Source organism: Zootermopsis nevadensis, unplaced genomic scaffold (genome assembly GCF_977971745.1).
Source record: "Zootermopsis nevadensis isolate Lab colony 2312 unplaced genomic scaffold, Znev_1.0 Znev_ptg000068l, whole genome shotgun sequence".
Lineage (NCBI taxonomy): Eukaryota > Metazoa > Arthropoda > Insecta > Blattodea > Termopsidae > Zootermopsis > Zootermopsis nevadensis.
Genome location: NW_028259199.1, coordinates 2,727,784 through 2,754,264, shown reverse-complemented (window position 1 = coordinate 2,754,264; position 26,481 = coordinate 2,727,784). Strand labels below are relative to the sequence as shown.

Below are 26,481 nucleotides of genomic sequence, written 5' to 3'. Positions count from 1 at the left end.
ATCAATGCCGCATGGAAGTTACTGTAACTAAAACATTTGACTTTCCTTACTCGTTATAACTTGAAACTGTCGGTTGTGTTTTCCAGGTCGTGGAGACAGCATCTAGTGCTCAGAAGTCAAGCACGACGGATCCGTTCTACCGTCGTCAGTGCTGGGAAATAATTTGCTGTTTCTTGGTGGCATCCCTGAATTTTAATGATGATGAGAATAGAGTGCAGCAGCTTTTCTCCTGTCCAAGGTATATAAGAGCAGTTGGAGGCAGAAGAATATTGTCAAACTAACCTCATTCTTGATATTAAAATAGTGTACAAAATAAAAGATGTTTTTCCAGCCTGATGGTACTAACATGACATAACAGATTGTTAATCACTGGCTTTTCTTCGCAGAATTGTAAGCGAGTCCCAAGGCAGTCTATGAGGCACTGATATAGATTTTTCTCTGAGCACCCAGAACTCATTATTTACTGGTACAGTGAGCCCGTTAGAGGCTGTATCACAATTAGTTTGTGTTTAGTATCCTGCCAGTACCAGGAGGCTTCTACAAGTAATGTATTTCTTTGTCATATCATAAACCCAGTTTTCCCATTTGCTCTGTGCCTCTTACATCAGTTGCTGATTTAGGAAGCAGCTACTGCATTGGCCACTGCTGTGACCATTGAACATTAGGATGTGAGTGTAATTATCTGTACTCATTGTGATTCGCTGTTGCAGTTTTGATGATCCACATGTGGAGATCTCCGCAGTCCATGGGATTCCGTTCAGATTGCAGGACAAGCAAGACAGAGCCACTCACCAGATGGCAGTCACAGGTAAGTTCATCCATTTGAGTAAATTGTTTAATAAACTTCTTTTCTGAATTACAATGCCATTATTGAAGGAAGAAGACCTTTTGTCCTGAAAAGTAGTAAATGGTTTTAATGAAATAAAGAACTTGTCTATTTCTTCTATTGAGACTACAAAGAAACAATGAAGAACGTGATTTTTCTTTGCCAGTTTAAGGAACCACATTTTGAGGCTGACCTCCACATAGTTCTATAATTGAGAATGCATGGAGTTTACCTCCATGCTCCCACTGCCTCATGGCATTGCGCTTAGTCACAAGGATAACTTCAGCTGATATAGCGAACCATTAAATGTTTAAAAACCATAATCGGTGTTGGTTTTCTGTAAGTCCAAGTGGTGTTAGAACCCAAAGACCACTGTGAGAACCTGAAATCTCTCTTAAAACCACATTTAGTACGTGAACTTGTTGAAAGCGTCTGCTTCATATCTGGAACAGCCAGTAAGGCCTGTTGTGTATGTTGGTAGGTGTGTTTGTTGCTGCAGCCATGAAAGAGTTACGACGGTGTTCCTTGTGTGTCACTGCACAATGGTGGCGATATCACAGGAAGCTGGTGAGTTCAGTTTTATAAATTTAGATTGTTCAACATTGAAACAATTTATATTACTGTTGGTGAAGTTTCCACCTTTGCTTCCAGAAGGCATTATAAAGTGGCATTACTGATGGTGATATGGAAAATAAATCTAATTGATACGGCTACCTCTTGCCCCTTGTCGGTTGAATTCACCTTAGTAGTAGAAGTGCTACAGATGTTGGCTGTGTTGTAGTGGCTTGCCATTTCTTAATCTTTCATTTACGTCCTTTCTTTATGACATCAAAACAGGCGAACCTGAAGGGCATGGACCGACTGGTGTTTATAGACTCCCTTGCTGTCATAATGGGGCACGAGGAGAGGGAGCCGTGTAAGCCGGGACACCTGGCACTTGTTCCTATCTTGGAGACAGCGATCAACATCCTCGGCTCCAGACAGACGGCAAGCGAACTGTTCGTTAAATATCCACTGAATCAGTGGCAAGGGAAGTTGCGTGGGACTGACGTGACGTGTGTGAGTTGTAGAGTTTGTAGTTGCAGTATTATGACGTGTGGAATAATGGCCCACTTGGCGAATGTTTTAAATTTGCTGGGGAGGAGGAAAGAAAGGCTCCAGTATGAATCTGTGAGCGAGGGAGTTAAGAATTTGTCAGGTCGCTGGTTGTGACCCGTATTTAAAGTTAACTTGTGAATGGGTTTGTAATGAACTTGACAGAATTTGTCTTCTGAAAATGGAAGGTCCTTGTTCATTGGCTAAGGTGGGAGTGTTAACTGCTTGGTGAAGTAAAACTGTGTGTTCTTAGAAGAGTGTGATGTTTTGATTTCTTGAATGTGAATGTATTTTCTCTTTCTGGGAGTAGCAGATTACGAGAAACAGAATGATCCTTCAGATTCTACTGAGCACCACGTGATCCGCGTACTGCCAGCCAGAGAAGCGTTGAAGTACGTGCGGCAACAGTTGGCAGACCGACTTGATGTCAGAAGATTAAACCTGCTGGGACAAAGAAGGAACCTCGTATCCGCAAGAGACTGATATCGGTCTGAACCAGGCATTCGTTGTGTGAGTACATGAGCATTAGAATGTATTTGATGTGGTTGTTGTGTGAGAGAGATGAGTCTGTCCAATTTTATTAGGTACTTTAGATGTTGTGACTGTAAGTGTGAGAGTTGATATGTTGAAAGACGTAAATGTGGTGAGGGATTGGCATTTTTGCAGTATCTGTGGTACGCTAGAGGCATTCATGATATTGTTCATAGGATATCAGAATGTGAGGTTTATTTATCCTTTTTAGACGAGGGTGGTGACTATTTGTGATAAGGTTTTGTTACATGTGAGATGTGTGCAGTGCTGAGGAGCCTTTAATGTGGTCTGTTTACTAATTAATAAGTGAGCATTTGCCAGTGTAAGTAATTTAGTTTTGTGCACAGTGAGCGGAGCTGCCGGGATATTTTCTGTGCTTTTGGTTAATTTTGAGAGTTTGCTGTGTTGAGCAAGGGGATCGGTTACAAAACTTGTAAGTTTGTGGTGTGGTATTCGTTATGAATTTGGATTTGCTTGCAAAAATGGAGATGACTGTCAGAGGTTCCATTTATTTGAGACTTAACCATAAGTTGAGAGTTGTCAGGTGTCAGTCTCATGGACATGTGATGAGGCTCAGTATTACTTCTGGTATATTTCATGGTTGGGGGTGGGGATGGGATTTGCATTAGGATCGAGGAGTGGTGTGGTTGGTTGGAACCAAGTATAGAAAGGCAGTGCCACTTATGTGGGTCACAATGTACCAGTGCTGGTGTTGTCAGGATTGTTATATTATGTGTGTAAAATGGTTGTGAAGAGTTCTTGGCTTAGGAAAGACTAATTTGTTAGTCTTGTCAGTCAGATTGTTTATAGGAAGAATGTAGAGTTATTGACTATTTAGTTTGGTTAAAGATTGTTGACCTGGAAATGAAATGATATATGATGTCTGTTTGGTGTTCGTTGACCACCTTGGCTGCTCCCTCATAAATATATTTTTACATAACCCCTCCTTCCTCTCATCTTGGGCTCCCATATCGCACCCACGAAACCCTCAGTTATTTTTTTTAGAGGGCAGAAATCAGGAAGGAAATGCATACAATACGAAACCCGTGTCTCCCCTCCTTTCATTTCTAAAACGTATTACTACTGTAAGAATCTGTGCTGAAATGGAAGGGAGAGGACTTTAAGTGGTACAGCTCTTTTGCAGGATGTTTGTTAAAATATTAGATGTTCGAGCCGTCTGTGAGTGAAGATTCCTTTGCGTATGATTCTTGGAGGCAGAACGTAGCTTTGTTTGTTGCACGTTTTATTGATCTTGTTATTGGGTAGTCAGTCAACATACGATGACGATGTTGAAGGGGTCCCGGGATCTTAATAAACATTGTGACCACAATCAGAAATTCTCATGCAGACATGCTGGCAATTCAGTAATCAGCGTGCACTAAAACTCATCTCGTAAAACTGTTTATTGACGTAATGTCAGATGCAAAATATTGTTTTGTAGAATTGCTTTCTTTATTTTGTTGTGTTTCTACTTGTTAAAGTTGTTACATTGAGAGTGCTGCTGCTGGTGTCATGGAGAGATGTTTCCTCAAAGTAAGAAATTTTTGGTGGCTCTCCTTTACTTAGTGGGGAATCCCCATGTCCACAGTACAGAGTGTCTAAGTATTTGCGACCGGGTTGGTGGCCCCAGCACCCTGCCAGTTTCTTTAGCACTTACAGTCATCCTTCCATCATGTTATGTGAATTGGGTGTGGAGCGACAGAGAGAAGGCAGGCAGTTGTCTGCTGGTTCTGTAATTGCTGGAAATGTGACCATACGAGTAACCAAGACTTCGAATAAAAATCTTCCCCAAGATGTGGGCGTAGGTGTGCGGATTGTTTTAAAAAGGGTAGCAGAAAAATTGAACGTAGTTTAGCATAATGAATGGCGCGTTGCTTTGGTTAACAAGGAAATGATCATTTTTTTTACCGTAGCCGAAACAAATTATTTACGAACACACAGTCACGAAGGTCATATTGAACGGCTTTTCGCGTTTGCTTTACTTCATCGTTTTGTAGTCTGATTTGACTTCGTTTGTCCCCACCATTTTCCTACGTAATACGACCATAATTCGTTGCGTTGGTTACGTTACTGGGGGGGGGGGGGGGAAAGGGTCCCTTTGTAATTTATGAAAGTGACATTTGACAACTTTCTGAAGCGTAGCCTAGAACGTTTGTACATTGGCCGACAGAATTCGTGTATTTCTACATTGTTTTGAGGTCTTGTTCGTCCTCGTAATCTTTAAAAAACAACTCAGCTCAATTTGAATACTAAGAAAAGTGTTAAAACTAGTTACTACGTGTTTGTCCAGGAAGGCACTGATGTTTTGTAGTTGGTAATATTACCAGTTTGTTACGATTCTAGTGAGGCAGTCAGAAAGGGAAAGAATGAGCACGGAAGTTGCATATGGCAGATTAGATGTTTGGAAGAAGAAGATGGCAATAATGATGATGACAGTAATTGCAGTAAACTTGTCTTCGCGATGTGTGTGTTACTTTTTCTTCAGAATCGTCACCTTTACTCGGAACACCTGATGTGATCTGGATATGCCATTCTGGTCGCTGTGGTGTGACAGCAGATAGGTTGCGGTGTTTAAATATCAGTGTTGTAATGCAGTTTGGAATATGCAGGGTTCCTAATGACGTAGGATGTGGAAAGAGGCAACTCCATTCTGAATGAACCTGGTTTCATGCGGAATGTCACAGACATTGCACTTTGGAATTTCCTGGAAACTCGGCTATGCTGTCAGAGGAATTTTGCACTTATCTTCATCCAAGATTGTTTCCTTCCACACAAGAGACTGAGCTACTGTCGCAGTTTAAAATATAAGGTGACATTTTCATTGATCTGTCTTTTACACGAACATTTGTCATTTCAGAGTTGGTGACCTTGAAATAATGACTTTTTGTACAGACTGGATGCAGCGGCTTGTCACCGTTTAGATTCAGCTGTAACGAGTATTGCCCAGGTAAATGTTAGGTGGAGGGAATATGTTGTTTGTGGCAATTCTTACTAATATAGAATATCACAAGTTCTTATCTAATAAAAGAATTATTAAGAAATCTGTGCTCCTGCCCTCCACTCTCTCCGTTTTAGTTTTGATTAGATCGATCATTGACGGTGGACGTCATGGTCTCTTACAATTGAACAAAGTTTGAGATAAGGGATTCCTATTTATTATTAATGTTCATCACATTTAATGTTTTCGTCTGAATTTGTGAACTCTTGTAAGAGAATTAAACTTTTTTAACACAATTTCAAGTAACATTAGATTGACTTCTGTTTGTTCACGGCAACATTGATAATAAAAGAATATTCCAGTAGGCAATTAATATTTTAAAGGAATGAAAGGTGTTTCGTATCCCAGAATCTTAATAAAAATTAATGGATCTTAAGAAGTGGGGTTTATATTCTGAACAATAATTCTAACACTTTACATCTCTTGATACATGGACATTATTAAAGCGTTTTAGGGAGCTGAAAGAAATTTTTATTCCGGATTTAGAGGAATAAATATCGAAGAATCTCCCTCTCATTATCTCCTACATCAGCAGATTAAATCCGGGGAATGCTTGCTATTATTGAGTGCAAAGTATTTATGGGTGCAAAACGTGGTCTTTCACATTGAGGGAGGAACATAGACTGAGGAGCTCTGAGAACAGAGTGTCGAGGAAGATGTCTGGACCCAAAATGAAGGTGGGACGGATAATAGAGAAAAATGCATGACGAGCTCCTCAGCCGATGTTTTTAGGGCGAGTTGAAAGTTTACAAGGCCTGAAGGGAACACCTCGGCGTAGGTGGGAAGATAACATTAACACGAATCTTACGGAGATGGGGTCTCAATGGAGTGAACTGGATGCAACTGACTCAGGATAGACCCCGGTGGCGGACTTTTGTGAACACGATGATGTACCCGACAGACATTAAGGTGGCTCATAAATCCTTTGAAAGGGTTACAAAGTTCAAATATCTGGGAACAACAAAAACGATTCAAAATGATGCTCACGACGAAGTTAGGAGGAGACTAAATTCCGGAAATGCTTGCAACTTCTCAGTCCAAAATATTTTGTCTTCCCGTCTGATTTCTAAGAACCTGAAAATTAAAGTATACAAAACAATAATCCTGCCTGTTGTTTTGTATGGGTGCGAAACATGGTCTCTCACTCAGAGGGAGGAACACAGATTGCAGGTGTTTGAGAATCGGGTGTTGAGGAGGATATTTGGGCCTAGGAGGGAAGACGATGGGGCGTGGAGAAAACTGCACAATGACGAGCTTAAAAATCTGTACTCCTCCCCCAATATTGTCAGGCTGATTAAGTCGAGAAGAATGAGATGGGCTGGGCATGTAGCGCGCATGGATGGGACAAGAGGTGTGCACCGGGTACTGGTTTGGAAGCCTAAAGGGAAGAGACCGCTGGGGAGACCTAGACGTAGATGGGAGGATAATGTCAGGCGGGATCTATGGGAGATAGGATTTGAAGGAGACTGGATTTTGTTGGCCCAGGACAGAGCTTTGGTTAGTTCGGTGATGAACCTTCGGGTTCGGTAAGCCATCTAGTTAGTTAGTCAATCGGTCAACGACATGGCCAGCTTCCTTATTAATTATGATTGTCCCAGTTGTCGCTGCTCGCAACAGTTACCTTCGTTACAACTAAAGGTACGACATTTTATTTTACATCCATTGTCCTAGCACTGTGCGAGATTATGTCAAGAACTTCTTTACAGTTCGTGTACTGATTAAGTTACAAGTTCACGCTGCAACCTGTAGCAACTAGATATCCCACCCGATATGTAGGACTGTTTGTAGTGGCAGCGTGCTGCAATGGAGTGCGATACTGGCCGGGTTAATACGACCCACACAATCGTATGTCCCAGTGACGCATTAAACCACGGAAGACATTGTAAAGAACCTTGACTTAATCACATTAACGTATAGATGCTTCTGGAGTGTGTGCCCATAAGAATAGCAGTAACTTGGGTGTTCTGTTTTAATGGATTTATCTGAAATGACATATGGGAATACCTTCCCCTACAAGCGTTGATGGGTACCTCATTCAGGCGTAAGCTCCCAGTCTATTTGCGCAAACGCAATTATGACAGAAACAATATCTGCTGTGGAAACCTCAAATCTTACAATATAGTTCTGGTTTGAGGGGGTAAGTAGAGGATTACATGACCTACGAAGCTAAGATGCTAGCCAAACCTCGACTGCTAACACTTAATTGTTCATCATGGAAGATAAATTACGATCCAAAAACTCAACTACCAAAGTTTTAACTCCCCTGACCCCCATCCCGGAGTGGGATTTGGCCAACACTTTTGAAAAAGTCACGCTTTGCCACTGTGGGAATTCCTTTTCGAAATTTTTTGCTCAGAATATAACTTTTGGGCCAAGCTGGTGCGGCATTACTTTTCTCTCTTTAACTCCCTCTGCATTTATGATCTCCTCCCTCCCCCCCCCCCATCTGGACACATCACATCAACTGGATGCTGTATGGACGTAGAATACCACACGGCAAACACGTACGTACTGTGGCAAAGTCCGTCATAAATAAATATGAATCTGCCTTCAATGTGTGGATAATGGCAACCCATATCAACCTTCAGACATACATGAATGTACAAAAGAAATGTATCTAATCTCGATCTTATGTGTACATGATGCCTTTTATGTTGATTTTATCATTTTGTTTTCTATATTACTCCATATTTATTAATGTTTTCTTTAAATCATTGCTTTACAGACTAATATTGAACATCAGATGAACCACGCCATATAAAAAACAATACCTTCGTTCTAATATATAAGAGTAATCTGATAAGAACATCTTTCATAAACTGCATAACATTGTAAAGGATTGTAATTCGAGTTTTAAATTTACCAATCTAATTTATACCTGAAGACGGTTAAATATAACCGAAACATGTCGTAAGAGACGTTCCAATTTGTAAATCGATCATTCGATGCGGAACGTGAAATGATATTTTAAATATTTTATATTTTATCATCTTATTAAAAATTGTGATTTGACGGCAAATATTAAAACATTTATCAGTGTTGTTTTGCATGTCTTACGTTTGCACAAACTTGGTGACTATGAACTGTCTGCTGGATATATGATTGATTTCTTAGTTACCTAACCAGCAGACATTCGCAAGTACGTTATTCTGAAGTTTTGTCATTTCCTTTTGATTTATTGTCTGGTAACTTTCAAGGATCTGTATTAGGACCTTTGTTGTTTAATGTGCAATGTCATTAAATTGTAAGGCCATAAAGTCTCCTCAATATAGTTCTTTACTTCGAAAGGACGCAGAAAGCTTAAAGAATTTGAAAAATGTAAACTTCAAAAAATTTTGAAAAATTTCAAAATTTTTGGGTTTTGTGTTGTTTTTTTTGACAATTTCCAGCAATTTTAGTTTTTTCAAAAAAATTAAAAAAATTATGAAAATGTCGAAATTTTTCCCATTCTATACCTACCAGAAACGTTGAATGACACCCAGTCCATGCGAGACTCCGTCTGTGCAGCACCCAATCTCTGCTTCTCACGGTCTCGGCCCGGCTGGCCATGGGGCCTTTCCCGCGAAAGAGTTCCCGGCGACCGGCCGACCATTGTATCTGTCCCCTCTTCGAGGCCTGCCTCGCTCGCGGCACTGCGTTCTGAGCCACCCGTAAATCAGCAATCGCCGGTCGTCGGGGTCCGCAGGCCGGCAGTCGGCTCCTCGGCTGCCGCCAGAGGCACGGGCAGCCTCCCCTTGACAGCTCACTAACACTTATTTGCAAAAATATATATAAATACGTACATAAAAACGTATGTATGCATATATATATTATTTTTTATTCTTACCAAGTCGGTATCGCCGAGGGGTTTGTGGTGCCAAGCATTACAGAAAACTACGACGCACCGCCGGACATTGACTCGGAACTCGACCGACCAAGTAGCATGCACCGCACTCGCGCGCGCACACAGAAGCCACGGCAACGTACTTTATGTGATTTCTTATTATATTATGTTTTTACTCTTTTTTGATTCTACCAAAATTTCTTATTCTCTCAAAAATATATATGCATATTTATATACACATGCGTATTTATATATTCTTAATTTTATTCTTATGTAGTCGGTATCGCCGAGGGACTTGTGCTGTCAGGCAACGCGGAAAGTAGCACGCACCGAAGAAGTTAGCCAGTCAGATATTACGCACCGTGTGACTTTGACTCAGGCAGCCAACTACCGCACACAAACGAGACACGGTAAGCTGCTTGTACGTGATGTTTATTTATATTTTAATTTGGAGTTCCCCCCTTCTCTTATTGTTTCATTCTTCGCACTGCGTCGTACATGGACGGTCGAGCTCTGCGGATATGTCCCACGGTGCGTGGTAGTTAAGACAGTCGAGCAAAGTCCGTCATAAATAAATATGAATGTACAAAAGAAATGTATCTAATCTCGATCTTATGTGTACATGGGATATACGGATATCCGCACGTAGGAACGTTGAAACTTCGATATCAGCAGACGTGCGTGATTACACCAAACGCACTGATGATAATGTTTGGCATGTTTGGCATGTCAGTGGTCCCCAACCTTTTTTTTGCCCAAGGGCACATTTGAGAGTTTATGAGATTGTGGCGGGCACCAACCAATTAACAAAGCCAAATTTTGTTTTCTCTGGACAAATAAGATACGGACACCAAATAATACACAAAAGAACACGACGTTTATTGATACAAGAAACCACGCAATCAAAAATACGTACTTTTATAAGTACAATTATTATTACCCAAGTGGGAAGTCAGTGTGATGTTTGGCACTGCATTTCAGCGGCCAGTTTTACAAATTTGGGAGAGTAGGATGATGTTGCTGCTCGCAATCGTCAAGATGGGCATTAGTACGTGGAGAACTGTGCTTTGATTTTATAATGTTCATGGTTGAACGGCCTTTATTATTCAGTATAACCTCTTTCCGTATCAACGCGGGCACCGCGTTGGGGACCACTGTTGTACATTATTTCGCCCTCACATCTTCATCAGTTATCAGAGTGATTATTCTCTTGTAACATTGATGTCACTGTTAGGTCAAGGTCATGACAAAGTCAAGACAAGATCGCCCCAATAGTTTGCCAGATAGAGGTCTTTAAAATTCTCAAGGTCATACGTATTTATGCCAAACGGTGAATACCTGATTGACCATACTCATGTCAAAATGAGGTCACGTATAGGTCAAGGAAGCCACGACAAATTCGGCCCAATAGTTTCGTAGATACTGGTCTTAAAAAATCTCAAGGTTATATCTTCTCACCAATATTTCTGCTAGCCAGCCACCCTAGGGCCACACCCTTTACCCCAGGGCCACTACCCCAGTCGCACCCCTTCCCAGGGCTATCCCCTTCTTTGGGCCAACCCTCATGATCACCCCTACCCAAGATCGCCCCCCCCCCGGGACCATCCCCTTAGGATCCTTTCAGCATCACCATATCCCAGGAACCACAGCATCCCCTAGGACCCAAGGATTCCCTGATGAACTCCAGGGACACTGCCCTCTAGGACCACGGCAGGATCCCCGAAGACAATCACCTCTAGAATCCCCTATAACCCCCTCCAGGATTCCTCGGATTTACCAGGACTCCCCATGACCATCCTAGTATTCCCCACAGATTTCCTAGGATCCCCACCAAGGATTCCCTACCCAGATCTAGCAGAATCTGCCACCAAACATTTCCAACAGAATTTCCCACGGTCGCAACCCACGATCCCGCAGGATTCCCCACCAAAAATTCCCATATTATCCCACATAGGATCCCCAACCAGAATTCAAAACGAGGGGCCGCCACCCCAAAAAAATTTCACCCCCGCGCCCTAACCCCCGCGCCCTAATCCCCGCGCCCTAACCCCCGCGCCCTAACCCCCGCGCCCTAACCCCCGCGCCCTAACCCCCGCGCCCTAACCCCCGCGCCCTAACCACCGCGCCCTAACCCCCGCGCCCTAACCCCCGCGCCCTAACCCCCGCGCCCTAACCCCCGCGCCCTAACCCCCGCGCCCTAACCCCCGCGCCCTAACCCCCGCGCCCTAACCCCCGCGCCCTAACCCCCGCGCCCTAACCCCCGCGCCCTAACCCCCGCGCCCTAACCCCCGCGCCCTAACCCCCGCGCCCTAACCCCCGCGCCATAACCCCCGCGCCATAACCCCCGCGCCATAACCCCCGCGCCATAACCCCCGCGCCCTAACCCCCGCGCCCTAACCCCCGCGCCCTAACCCCCGCGCCCTAACCCCCGCGCCCTAACCCCCGCGCCCTAACCCCCGCGCCATAACCCCCGCGCCATAACCCCCGCGCCCTAACCCCCGCGCCCTAACCCCCGCGACCCACGAAGGGAGGTGGAGGCCCAGGCTGTTTCTTGAGCGAGCAGAGGCGCGGACCCGGATCCGGACAATGGCCTGGGCGCCGGGCGCCTGGTGGCGGGTTCCAACGAACCGCCCGAGTCGGACGAGTCCAACTCGTTGGCTTTGCGCTCGCACGCTACGGAAAACAGAACCTTGTGGGCGAGGCGAGTCGTCCAAGTCTTTCGACTAACCGACCTGGCAACAGATCTTGTCTAGGGGATATAGCAAGAGCATAGTAAGATTAGGTATAATGAAAGGACCACTCAAAATTCGAAAATTGTACCATCAGCGAAAGCGCAGTAATTGATATGGAATAATACCGACAGGGGGGCTCAACCGCAGCCGCTAAGTGGTCATAGGAACTTAAAACAAACCTCTTAAAGCAAAATAATAACTTGCGCCCTCTGTGCGGGACGGCGCTTGTGGTGGGTCCCGATGTTCCCGCACAGAGGACGCTGCCGTTTATTTTATGTTTTTAAGCTTTGTTTTATTCTCTACGACCATTTACAGTCTGAGGCTGACCCTCCGTCCCGCGATTTAGTTTCATTCGATTAAATCATTGAGTTTTCGCTGCTCGTAGTATTTTCGCTTCTAGTGTTTTATTACTGGACGTATAATTTTATCTGCCCCTTAGTCATCTCTGCCGACGCGCGTTGGATGAGTTTTTCATCTTTGCCTTTCCCAGCATGCTCCGCGAAACTTGTTTCCTACGGACAAGTTGAGTTTTTTCCGGTTGTCTGTCTCCTGCTTCGGTACAGCGCGTATGTACGCAGTCTTTACGTAAGTTGGGGCTTCAGTCGGCCATTTTGATATTACGTCTCAGCTTGTATTTGGTTTAATTCTCGATTTATTCGACAGCCAAAGAGTTGTTGAAGGTTTCGTGGTGGTAGTACGAGGCTCTAAAGAATGCAGGCGATTTCGTGATATTGAAAATACTAACCGATTTTCTCTAGAAATTACAAACGTCTTTGAGTTAGATTTTATTAACCCTTGCACCATTGAAAATGTAATCCTGAAATCTGAAGCGAAAATAATAATAATAAATTCTTATTGTGTGGATTTCCACCTCTTTTGCCATTCACTGTACGTGTAATGTAAGCACAAATCGATGAAAATTGTAATATTGATTATAATTGACTCCTGGATTTGACCTTATCATAATGAATACAGATTTAACCTGGTCGGATAGATAACGACCCTGACTTATCGGCATTTCTGTCTGGCGGCTTTACAGGTGAATTACGTCGCTTTTCCATGGAGAAAGTGGAGTGATATAAGATCGTCTGTATATTTTTCTCTAGGACTGTGACAACGCACATGCGAGAGTACATGTGTCCTGTTGTGGGTCCTCGGGTGCTACGTCCTGTACAACGCGAGCCTACTTAAGTCATTCAAGGTGAGTTGCATGAAATATTCCGTCCTCTGAAGTAGAGAGTTCTGAAAGTACGTTGAGAGAAAAACTTATATTGCGTGCTGTTACCGATACAACGTGACTTGGCCTACGTCACACAAGACAAGATGGCTGAAATGACGTTGCAATACTGAACTAAGTATTCTGAGATATTATTTTATTTTACGTTTTGATTGTTCTGTGATTCTGCCCACGCATTCCGTCTCCTTCTAGGTCAGTGGTAACAACCACGTGACACTCGTTCAAGACTTGAGGTTTACGGAGCGGTGAGGATGACGGCCGTTTACATCGTGAGGTCGCTAACACGACAACCCGAAAATTATATTACAGCAGCAGCGAACTAAGGACTCCCGTGAGTACAATGAGAAATTGTCAGATAATGCCCACTGATCGAGTTTCAGAGCGTACGTACAGAAGCGACGTAATTATAAATTCTTGTCATTATGTCTGCTTTGAGGTGATTGGCGGAGCCCTCTTCACATTCACGGTGATTATGATATCATCATTCTTCATCGCCGTCGTGAACCTCTGAACCAGAAGATTTTTCCACGTCTCGCTCCTGGACGCTGCTCTGTGACGTCGTCTGGCTCGAGACGTCTGAAACGATGAGGCACCTGTGAGCGATGGACTCGGGTGAGTACGGTGATGTATTATTTCGAGGTTGATTCAAAATTATAATGACTTTCGTAGATAGTGTTCTGTGGGAAATTAGAAATTAGTATGTCTCGACGGTAATGTAGTGTCTGAGTAAAACCTGGTCTACGTGGATGGGATTTCGCGAAGGTACCGATATCGTCAAAAATTAAAGAATGTTTGAAACCCCCTACGTACGGTAAGGAATCGAGTTCTTTTATGAGTTGGAAACAGAAAGGAAAAGTTACAGATCATTTGAGAATTGTTGATGGGAAAGATTGGAAAAGGAGAAAATGCAGACAATCGCAGAGACGTTGCGTGTCCGGTGATGGACACGCACACTTGCGGTATGAGACCAGTTTCTTGCGTCTGTCTTGTAAACATGTACGGCAGTCATCGTGTAGCTGACAGTCGTTTAACTGGTCAAGGCCGTTCTCTTCGTGTATAAACACAGAAATTTTAAAAACTGACTGGTCGTCCTTACTTCATTTCTGTTGGATAAATTTCGTAAGGAAATGCTGTTGGTGTTAGGTGGACCGAGTATTGCGTACGGAGTCTGTATTGCATGGATTAGCCGTCTGCCAGGGACGCGACTAGTTTTGTGAGCTGTTTATTCCGAGAATCATAGTTCGTCTGATTAATATTAAAGAATTCAGTCCGTACCGCGAAGAAAACACAACACTTCACCATTACGAAGATCAACTGGTTAACGCTGTTTAAGGAAATGATCGCTGTTTATTCCGAGAATCATAGTTCGTCTGAATAATATTTAAGAATCCAGTTCGTACCGCGAAGAAAACACAACTCTTCAGCATTACGAAGATCAACTGGTTAACGCTGTTTAAGGAAATGATCGCTGTTTATTCCGCGAATCATAGTTCGTCTGATTAATATTAAAGAATTCAGTCCGTACCGCGAAGAAAACACAACACTTCACCATTACGAAGATCAACTGGTTAACGCTGTTTAAGGAAATGATCGCTGTTTATTCCGAGAATCATAGTTCGTCTGATTAATATTAAAGAATTCAGTCCGTACCGCGAAGAAAATACAACTCTTCAGCATTACGAAGATCAACTGGTTAACGCTGTTTAAGGAAATGATCGTTGTTTATAGTGAGAATCATAGAAAATCCATAAATATAAAAGGCATCATAATTAAAACACTTGGTACATACGTTGAAGTAAACTTTCAGAATTGAACTACTTGGTATTTAGCATTCTCTGTTGAAGGCTTAATGTACCGTTTACATACCTTTTTCTTTATCAGTATTACTTCGCCCCACTCGCTTGTAAATAATCTTCTTGAATCTCTTTCCCTAAGTGTTTTCAAGTTCGGATTGTCTTACAGAGTGAGAAACGAAGTATTACGCCTGTCTAAATCATCAAGAAATATTATAGGACTGTTAACTTAGTTGAAGCATCTCTCTCTCTCTCTGTCTGTCTGTCTGTGTTTTTAATAAGTTCCGAAGATTAGGATGGGTTGACACTCAGGTTACAGTAAATTGGTTCATCGATTCTCGACAGATTCTGACGAATTTAGGACCGCGTTCAGGTGTGTGTTGCTCTAAAATCCAGTCGTTCCTCAGCTCGAATATTTGTTGCGCCATTGAACATTGTCTCGAGAATAATAGCAAAACTTGAAAAAGTCGCTGTTTCCAGCACTTCGTGTCCCATTTAATAAGTTGAACACGTGTACGTGTTCAGTACGAGAAAGAAATTGCTGCCGTGTTTGAAAACATGTTTTAAGCTGGAAGAAACCAGCAGATAGTCTCAATAAATGCACCGCGTGAATGGAATTCTTAGGAATATTACACATTCTCCAACTTTGTCGCATTGCTCATATCACGTGTAACCATGGATTAAATTCCTTGTGGAATCGAATTCAGACAAATAATTATCTTTTTCTGTTATTTCGTGTCATGAACTGTTGACCTTGGTTGAAAGAGTGCGTCTTAATGCACTTCCATAAAATTCTCCGCTGTTCGTGGAGACGCTTTCAAAAAATTATGCAGTACTTGAAAGAATTGGCACAATGGCGGCGTGACCTGTTGATTTGACCCTAGGGATCCGTGTAATGTTTGCCCAAGTGCATGGTAACAAATTAAACATGTCTGTGCGCACGGGCGTAATATCGAAAGTCAATTTTGGAGCTACCTGCCTTGTCCAATGCCTAATCCATTCAGAATTTTTTGTCCTAGATGCATGCAAGTTTAAATTTATGGATATTCTTAATCGTGGATTTGTACTTTTAATACATAAATTAATAACGAGGGTCATGGCTGATAGTACCAATGGAAGGTAACAGATAGTGACATACAGTTAATATCGAATTTGACGAAAATCGGCCTGTGTAATGTTAGTAGTACGTGTTAGAAACGAAGAGTATTGACTGCGAATGGTTGTTTGGAAATGGGGGGCACGTTTTGACCTTAAGGTCGTATCGCAGGGCCGGTATCCAGCCGATATTCCAGCAAGCTTCTGGTAGCGTCGGACACCATCGTACATATACGTGCGTTCGACTGTGAGTTATACAGTAGCTGTGCATGGTCCCAGATCAAAATAACCCTTTAATGCAAATATTATTATTATTATTATATGTCCAAATTTCTGTAATAATCAGTGAGACTTTAATTTCTATTTTTATCGTATGCGTGTATGGCATTATTAATTATTTTAGAAAGAATTTATTTTATTGAAATGACACCAGATGCCATACAACTTTCTTTTTTAAATTTTACATGCTTTGCCATCGATATGACCATCAAAGGTAGTCTTGCGAATTTCTGAGGTGGGAGTTAGAAGCTAACAATAGGCTCAGCCAGTAAAATTATCCGCCTTGAATGGAAAGTTCAGCTTAGTGTTCACAAAATCCCGTCACTGGTGTCTTTCCTGAGCTATATTAATCCATTTCGCAACCTTGAAAAGTACTTCCGTAAGAACAATTTTAATATTATCCTCCCAGTTACACCTAATGTTATAGAATGTAACATTAATGCTCACCAATCTTTAGCCCTGAGGATGGAAGAAATATATTCCTCGGAAATATTTGTTACTCCACATGATACTTGAACGAATAATATCTGATTTCTTTAAATCCGGGTCGTATGAGTCATTACATCCAGACTCTATATCCTCTGCAATATGTCAATTTTAAAAGAGATTATTCTTGTTTAATGTTTCACGGACTAATCACATTTCTGTTCCTTGTTTGAGTCTCTCATATCTTTGTAAACTTTTCCGCATAAAATGATTATTATCCAATTTCTTTTAAATCGAATATTGACAAATTACACCCGTATCTGTTTTGCCAGAGCATGGGATTATGAACATGTGGACGTCATTCTCTGTTCCGTAATACGTCGTTAACTGGTCAGATGTTTACAGCAGGTCGCAGTAACCCCGTACCCGTTTAACCGTTGAGCACACTGGCTAGAACCTGGTGCTGTTGGAATGTCTTGGTGTAGATAGAAATCACTGTCTTCCTTTGATGTATGGTCCCTCATCATGCACGTAGTCTGATCGGTCAGGGTTAGTTCCACAGATCAGGAGAGGTGGGTAAGTAAACATACAAGAAATAAATATTGAGTTGTCCTACTCGATAGGTTTCGGGTTCGAATCTCTCCCCGTCGACAGACAATCGTTAGAGATCTTTCTCGTCCTTTTTAGTATTCTGAAGCATATTTTAAGACACATTAAATGTAGACAGCTATCGCTTTATTCAATGTAATTTCAAGTTCATATTTTAGAAGAATCATGCCATTTTATGGGGTATAACGGACAAAATTTTAAGACTAATAAATTGCCCGCTAAGAATGACGGCAAAAATGTAAAGTAGTAAACAATAATAATCATAAGAATTATCCGATTAGACCCAACATCTCTTAGCAGCGTTACCATGGCAACGGTTATTTATAAATGTTATCCCGTAAGGTCCAAAATCGCTTGGGAGCAAATAATCATAACCGAAAAATGTTTTATGAATGTCTTTTGTGATGTTGCGTCATCATAAGGGCCCACCATCATCGCTGTTATGATGGAGGTAGCAATATCATTTCCTAAACGTCGGTAAAATTAATCATCACAATCACCACAGTGAGAACAGGAGATAACAATTTACGCGCAGATTGAAGATGTAAGGCACAAATTTCTATCTTGCGAGGCCGAGGCGTAGTGTCGGGACAGATAATACCCGCATCCCCCCCCCGAAGCTGCTTTTAATGAGTGCTTTTTCTATAATTAGTCTAGCATTTCAGAAAAGAGTGTGTTGTGTTTAGGAGATAACTTCCAACCAAGCTGTTTGTATGTTCTAATCAAAATAACGTTGACCATGAATTTAGAATCTTTTGTCTTCTAGTCTGATAAATAAAAGTTGTAAATATTAATGAACAACACACTGTTACGTTTAAATTTGGTTTGCTCTCATCGTAATTAATGTTAATATGAATAATATGGAGCTTCAGACCCTACATATAAATTCTTGTCATTATATGGGACATTCTGTCTCGTTTCAGGGGAAAGGCAAGTGAATCTTCGTGGTTCCGAGACTCAGAGGAGGATCTTCATGGCATTTTCACCCGTGCGGTTGCGTCTACACGCTCCGAGGAACCCGGAGTTCCGCAGCCGCTACCACCCGGACGCTGCACTCTTGTCGTGTTTCCAGTGTCGGCGGTCATCTCTCCGGCATATTTCGTTTCTACCATCTTTGCTGGCGAGTGAAACGAATTACTTTAATTTTAAATTAACACACGACTAACGCCTGGGGTGCAGGGGTTAAACTCCTTCCAATGTTCCTTAATTTTGAGTCTCCAATTAATGTTTTGCTTGTTCCATCCCTTGAGCAAAATGAATTCAGATTCTTTCTATTTACTCGTCTTCTTCTTTCTTTTCTTCTTTTTCGCCTTCTTCCTACCCTCAGAGGATAGACGGGTTAGAGTAGAGTTGTAGCTGCATGCATTCTTAACCACTAACAACATCATCGACCCTGCAGTCCAGCCGCTGCGCTGCAACGGAATATCAGCGGAATCCAGCAAAGACGCAGTTAGTTTGCCCACAATATTAGAAATGTTGAGGGTGTGAGGTCACAGACCATGCGTTAAGTTGCAGTGGTGGGATTTGCTAAAGCATATATAGAAGATATTGAGGATTTTAAAAAGTGGGGATTTTCTGTTTTGATGATCTGAGTAACGGCTAGCTTTTCAAGTTAAGTAATTTTGAGGTGACTTAAGCGTCTGCTAACACAAACTATAAAGCGGGGAAGATTTTAAATTTGGAAAATTTCATGGGGCTGAAAACTACATTATCGTTGTTTATTTACATAGCTTTGCCCTTAGATTACAATCATATTGCAGGACAGACGTACAGTCCAAATTTAACCACCTCTGACGCAGACAAAGTTCATTCAGTGAAAGTGATTGAGATTTTATAGTATCGTAGGCATCAGTACTATGACATTAAAGTGTGGATTGATGGGAGATTCACACTGAAATTAGGGACGAGACGTAGTGGACAACGAAATCACATACAAATAACATGTGAATAAAATAATACAGGCTTTTTGAAGCCGAAATAATTGAAACGCCGAAACTGAGATTTTAAATGAAGTTTTCAGATTGTTATATGTTCAAGATGTTATTTAATAAATAAATAAATAAATAAATAACTTGTACTTTTATTTTTTCCGATTGTAGAAACATCGAAAACTGTAACACTTGCTTGTATACCTCTGTTTCCATCTCCCTTTATAACAGGTAGAAGAACGACATGTCACTATTTCGTCTTTAAATTTTCGCATATGAGTTGACTTTCAATGAGATCAGATTTTAACAGCAGCTAAAATTTCCATGACTTGTTACATTATAATTATTAATTATATAGTAGCGTACTAGCAAATTAAAGTGTGCATTGATGACAAACCAAAAGTTCTCAATTGGATTTAAATCTAGCGAGTTTGGTGGCAAAAATACAACTTTGCATCCGACACTTTCTATTAATTCCCTTGTTCTTTCAGAGTTATGAAATCTCGCATTGTCAAGTCATTTGCAAAGAACGTCGCTCATATTATTTATAAATCAAATAATACAGAAATCATAGAGAGCCTCCCCCCCCCCCAAAAAAAAGAAGTCAACTAAAATTGCTCATTGCTTTGTGAATGGAGGCAGCGCGTAGCTCTGAAACGTGAGTGAACTTGTAGCAGACGACACGAGAAACAACGGACGATTGCCATGTCCAGCGACGACGTCATCTGAGAAACCTCCAGTTCATCGCTGGTGGGTGAAATTTATCTCTTCAATGTTGCAGTAGTCGTAGTAGTTTGTAGCTTAGTTTTTGCCAGTATCCCGTAGTTGAGAGGTTTTATCTAATGAAGTCCTTATTTCCATCCTTGAAGGAAAACTAATTGCAAATCTTCATCTTCTCGTTCTTTCTCATCTTATTACTTACACGTGATAGACTAATTTCTTTTTAAAGATAAGTTGCGCCCGTGTTTAATTACGCACTACGGCATGAAGGCGTATGGGTTATTGAAGGTTTAGGTACGTGCATCTTTAACAGCTAGCTAGATGGAGATACGTGGACAGCATCACGTTCCAGCCGGTTTTACCCGAAGGAAAAATTCACGGTATCTTCTGTGTATATTATTGAATTGGACCGAACTTGATTGTGTCGCTGTCGGTAGTTGAACCGCGGACTTGCAGAGGATCAAGAAATAAAGTATTAATCGTGGTAAAAATCGGGGATGACTTAGAAATTACAAGTGAATACGGATTTTGGGTCTGAAAAAGAAAACCCCGAAGGGAAGACATAAAATTTGATGTGAAGATAATATAGTGTCTAGTAGTAACAGGTGCTGTGAACATGGGAATGAACATCGGTAGACATAATTTGTAGACTAGGTGCCTGAGTAGCTTCTTTGATTCAATGCGGTATAAGATTGATATCATAATTTAGTTAAAAATTACTGCAGAAATAAATTTGTACTTAATAACTGCCTCTCCAGCCAAGCGTCCCACATGGCGTGTATTAGGACTGCGTTACTTTTTTCATATGACATAATAGATTTTTGGCTACATGAGTGGTTACACTTGAGTATGTGTGGAATACATTCTTGGATTAAATATTTTACTTTCGTTAGTTAGAGAAAGAAGCCAATTATATTATTAATATGTTATGAATACAAATACTCATTAGAGATGGGGTTTAGGTATTTTCAGAATTAACATCGAGGATGTAGTGAAAGGCGATCCTTACTCATATAACATTTGATGACAGACGGTTGTTCACTCAGGCCACAGAATAGTACGAGTATAAAAGATTATCAGGCCGGCTTTAGATATCTCGGTTTCTCTACCTATATAACCTATCTATTCTATCTATCTGAATATCTCTATCTCTCTCTCTCTCTCTGTGTATCTCTTTCTCTGTCTCCTGTCTATGTGTCTGCCTATTTATCTATTTACCCATCTACATATCTATCCATCCCTTCATGTATTTACCAATCTATGTATCCATAAGAAGATTAACCCAAACACGCACCCACCCACATCATGCATGTTTTGTAGCTCGTATTTTGTTTGTTAAGACAAAAATTAGTCACACATCACACAGAATTTATAATATTTCAAATGGCAATTTATTGTGTCATACGCTACTGTATGATGATGTATTGTGTTCCTTGAGCTGGTGTGCTGTATGCAAGTGCGTTGTTTTGTGATATTTATACTTTATTCCGATGAATTCCATAAGACACGACAATAGTACATTTACCTAAGACGTACGAGATTGAGACAAGACAGTACCACCGTGAAGAAAAGTCAGAGGTACATTTAGCAATGACATGCGTGTTTCAGATACGTTACCAACAGTTTGAAGACACGGCAGGAGTTTTGTCTCTCAGTTTCCTACAGATCGGAAGATATATGCCTTTGAAAAATTTACTTTCGAATACCCGCGAAAAAGTAAAAGTTCTCTATCCTGCAAACCCTTGGACGTACATTGTCGTGACTCTGACATGAGGTTGACATGTACGTGACACCATAGTGACATGAGTTCTTTCTCTCAGATTCGTACACATCGCGAGATAAATGCCTTTGAAAAATTGACTTTCAATTAACCGTGAAAAATTAAAATGCCTCTATCCTGCAAACCCTTGAACATACATTGACGTGACTCTGACATGAAGTTGGCATATAAGTGTCCTCACACTGATATGAGGTTTGTCTCTCAGAATCCTACACATCGCGAGATATATGCCTTTGAAAAAGTGACTTTCGAATAACCTCGAAAAATTAAAATGTCTCTATCCTCCAAACCCTTGGACTTACATTGTCGCGACTCTGACATGTCTATGACATATACCTTCCCTCAAAGTGACATAAGTGTTGTCTCTCAGATTCCTACAGATCGCGAGATATTTGCCTTTTCAAAAATTGACTTTCGAATAATCTCAAAAAATTCAAATGTCCCTATCCCCCAAACCCTTGGACGTACATTGTCGAGACTCTGACACGAAGTTGACATATACGTGACCTCATAGTTACATGAGTTGTTTCTCTCAGATTCCTACACATCGCGAGATATATGCCTTTGAAAAATTGACTTTCGAATAACTCTGAAAAATTTAAATGTCTCTATCCTTCAAACCCTTGGACATACATTGACGTGACTCTGACATGAAGTTGACATATACGTTCCCTCAAAGTGACATCAGTTTTGTCTCTCAGATTCCTACACATCGGGACTTATTTGCCTTTTCAAAAATTGACTTTCGAATAATCTCGAAAAATTAAAATGTCTCTATCATCCAAACCCTTGGACATACATTGACGTGACTCTGACATGAAGTTGACATATACGTTCCCTCAAAGTGACATAAGGTTTGTCTCTCAGATTCCTACAGATCAGGAGATATTTGCCTTTTCAAAAATTGACTTTCGAATAATCTCGAAAAATTAAATTGTCTCTATCCTCCAAACCCTTGGACATACATTGACGTGACTCTGACATGAAGTTGACATATACGTTCCCTCAAAGTGACATAAGTTTTGTCTCTCGGATTCCTACACATCGCGAGATATATGCCTTTCAAAAATTGACTTTCGAATAACAGTGAAAAATTAAAATGTCTCTATTCTCCAAACCCTTGGACATACATTGACGTGACTCTGACATGAAGTTGACATATACGTTCCCTCAAAGTGACATAAGTTTCGTCTCTCAAGATTCCTACAGATCGGGAGATATTTGCCTTTTCAAAAATTGACTTTCGAATAATCTCGAAAAATTAAAATGTCTCTATCCTCCAAACCCTTGGACATACATTGACGTGACTCTGACAGGAAGTTGACATATACAATCCCTCAAAGTGACATAAGGTTTGTCTCTCAGATGCCTACAGATCGGGAGATATTTGCCTTCTCAAAAATTGACTTTCGAATAATCTCGAAAAATTAAAATGTCTCTATCCTCCAAACCCTTGGACATACATTGACGTGACTCTGACAGGAAGTTGACATATACAATCCCTCAAAGTGACATAAGGTTTGTCTCTCAGATGCCTACAGATCGGGAGATATTTGCCTTCTCAAAAATTGACTTTCGAATAATCTCGAAAAATTAAAATGTCTCTATCCCCCAAACCCTTGGACGTACATTGTCGTGACTCTGACACGAAGTTGACATATACGTGACCTCATAGTGACATGAGTTCTTTCTCTCAGATTCGTACACATCGCGAGATAAATGCCTTTGAAAAATTGACTTTCGAATAACCGTGAAAAATTAAAATGCCTCTATCCCGCAAACCCTTGGACATACATTGACGTGACTCTGACAAGAAGTTGGCATACAAGTGTCCTCACACTGATATGAGGTTTGTCTCTCAGATTCCTAGACATCGCGAGATATATGCCTTTGAAAAAGTGACTTTCGAATAACCTCGAAAAATTAAAATGTCTCTATCCTCCAAACCCTTGGACTTACATTGTCGCCACTCTGACATGTCTATGACATATACCTTCCCTCAAAGTGACATAAGTGTTGTCTCACAGATTCCTACAGATCGCGAGATATTTGCCTTTTCAAAAATTGACTTTCGAATAATCTCGAAAAATTCAAATGTCCCTATCATCCAAACTCTTGGACGTACATTGTCGTGACTCTGACACGAAGTTGACATATACGTGACCTCATAGTGACATGAGTTGTTTCTATCAGATTCCTACACATCGCGAGATATATGCCTTTGAAAAATTGACTTTCGAATAACTGTGAAAAATTAAAATGTCTCTATCCTTCAAACCCTTGGACATACATTGACGTGACTCTGACATGAAGTTGACATATACGTTCCCTCAAAGTGACATCAGTTTTGTCTCTCAGATTCCTACACATCGGGACTTACTTGCCTTTTCAAAAATTGACTTTCGAATAATCTCGAAAAATTAAATTGTCTCTATCCTCCAAACCCTTGGACATACATTGACGAGACTCTGACATGAAGTTGACATATACGTTCCCTCAAAGTGACATAAGTTTTGTTACTCGGATTCCTACACATCGCGAGATATATGCCTTTCAAAAATTGACTTTCGAATAACAGTGAAAAATTAAAATGTCTCTATCCTCCAAACCCTTGGACATACATTGACGTGACTCTGACATGAAGTTGACATATACGTTCCCTCAAAGTGACATAAGTTTTGTCTCTCAAGATTCCTACAGATCGGGAGATATTTGCCTTTTCAAAAATTGACTTTCGAATAATCTCGAAAAATTAAAATGTCTCTATCCTCCAAACCCTTGGACATACTTTGACGTGACTCTGACATGAAGTTGACATATACGTTCCCTCAAAGTGACATAAGTTTTGTCTCTCGGATTCCTACACATCGCGAGATATATGCCTCTGAAAAAGTGACTTTCGAATAACCTCGAAAAATTAAAATGTCTCTATCCTCCAAACCCTTGGACTTACATTGTCGCCACTCTGACATGTCTATGACATATACCTTCCCTCAAAGTGACATAAGTGTTGTCTCACAGATTCCTACAGATCGCGAGATATTTGCCTTTTCAAAAATTGACTTTCGAATAATCTCGAAAAATTCAAATGTCCCTATCCTCCAAACCCTTGGACGTACATTGTCGTGACTCTGACACGAAGTTTACATATACGTCACCTCATAGTGACATGAGTTGTTTCTCTCAGATTCCAACACATCGCGAGATATATGCCTTTGAAAAATTGACTTTCCAATAACTGTGAAAAATTAAAATGTCTCTATCCTTCAAACCCTTGGACATACATTGACGTGACTCTGACATGAAGTTGACATATACGTTCCCTCAAAGTGACATCAGTTTTGTCTCTCAGATTCCTAAACATCGGGACTTATTTGCCTTTTCAAAAATTGACTTTCGAATAATCTCGAAAAATTCAATTGTCTCTATCCTCCAAACCCTTGGACATACATTAACGTGACTCTGACATGAAGTTGACATATACGTTCCCTCAAAGTGACATAAGTTTTTTCTCTCGGATTCCTACACATCGCGAGATATATGCCTTTCAAAAATTGACTTTCGAATAACAGTGAAAAATTAAAAAGTCTCTATCCTCCAAACCCTTGGACATACATTGACGTGACTCTGACATGAAGTTGACATATACGTTACCTCAAAGTGACATCAGTTTTGTATCTCAGATTCCTACACATCGGGACTTATTTGCCTTTTCAAAAATTGACTTTCGAATAATCTCGAAAAATTAAAATGTCTCTATCATCCAAACCCTTGGACATACATTGACGTGACTCTGACATTAAGTTGAAATTTGCGTTCCCTCAAAGTGACATACGTTTTGTCTCTCAGATGCCTACAGATCTGGAGATATTTGCCTTTTAAAAATTGACTTTCGAATAATCTCGAAAAATTAAAATGTCTCTATCCTCCAAACCCTTCAACATACATTGACGAGACTCTGATATGAAGTTGACATATACGTTCCCTCAAAGTGACATAAGTTTTGTCTCTCAGATTCCTACAGATCGGGAGATATTTGTCTTTAAAAGTTGACTTTCGAATAATCTCTAAAAATTTAAATTTCTCTACCCTCCAAACCCTTGGACATACATTGACGTTCCTCTGACAGGAAGTTGACATATACGTTCCCTCAAAGTGACATAAGTTTTGACTCTCAGATTCCAACAGATCGGGAAATAATTGCCTTTTAAAAATTGACTTTCGAATAATCTCTAAAAATTTAAATGTCTCTATCCTCCAAACCCTTGGATATACATTGACGTGACTATGACATGAAGTTGACATTTACGTTCCCTCAAAGTGACATAAGTTTTGTCTCTCAGATTCCTACAGATCGGGAGATATTTGCCTTTTAAAAATTGACTTTCGAATAATCTCGAAAAATTAAAATGTCTCTATCCTCCAAACCTTCGGACATACATTGACGTGACTCTGACATGAAGTTGACATATGCGTTCCCACGAAGTGACATAAGGTTTGTCTCTCAGATTCCTACAGATCGGGAGATATTTGCCTTTTAAAAATTGATTTTCGAATAATCTCGAGAAATTAAAATGTCTCTATCCTCCAAAACCTTGGACATACATTG

General features: G+C 40.8%; 1 protein-coding gene across 8 annotated transcripts; it reads left to right on the top strand.

Annotated features, from left to right (window-relative positions):
* The first annotated feature begins 54 nt into the window (after positions 1–54).
* Positions 55–19,292, top strand: LOC147871068 (transcription-associated protein 1-like). Of its 8 annotated transcripts, XM_087341280.1 has the most exons (10): positions 55–238; positions 711–808; positions 1,308–1,393; positions 1,664–1,885; positions 2,232–2,431; positions 5,310–5,399; positions 9,551–9,683; positions 13,112–13,573; positions 13,679–13,854; positions 18,368–19,292. In XM_087341280.1, exons 2-5 carry the CDS (start codon positions 796–798, stop codon positions 2,280–2,282), a joined length of 372 nt encoding a protein of 123 aa, XP_087197406.1. In that variant the 5' UTR covers positions 55–238; positions 711–795; the 3' UTR covers positions 2,283–2,431; positions 5,310–5,399; positions 9,551–9,683; positions 13,112–13,573; positions 13,679–13,854; positions 18,368–19,292. The 8 variants fall into 8 exon arrangements, with proteins under 8 accessions (XP_087197406.1, XP_087197408.1, XP_087197407.1 ...); XM_087341282.1 differs by lacking the exon at positions 1,308–1,393 and having other exon boundaries at positions 56–238; positions 1,664–1,813; positions 2,235–2,431; XM_087341281.1 differs by lacking the exon at positions 1,308–1,393 and having other exon boundaries at positions 56–238; positions 1,664–1,813.
* The last annotated feature ends 7,189 nt before the right edge of the window (positions 19,293–26,481 follow it).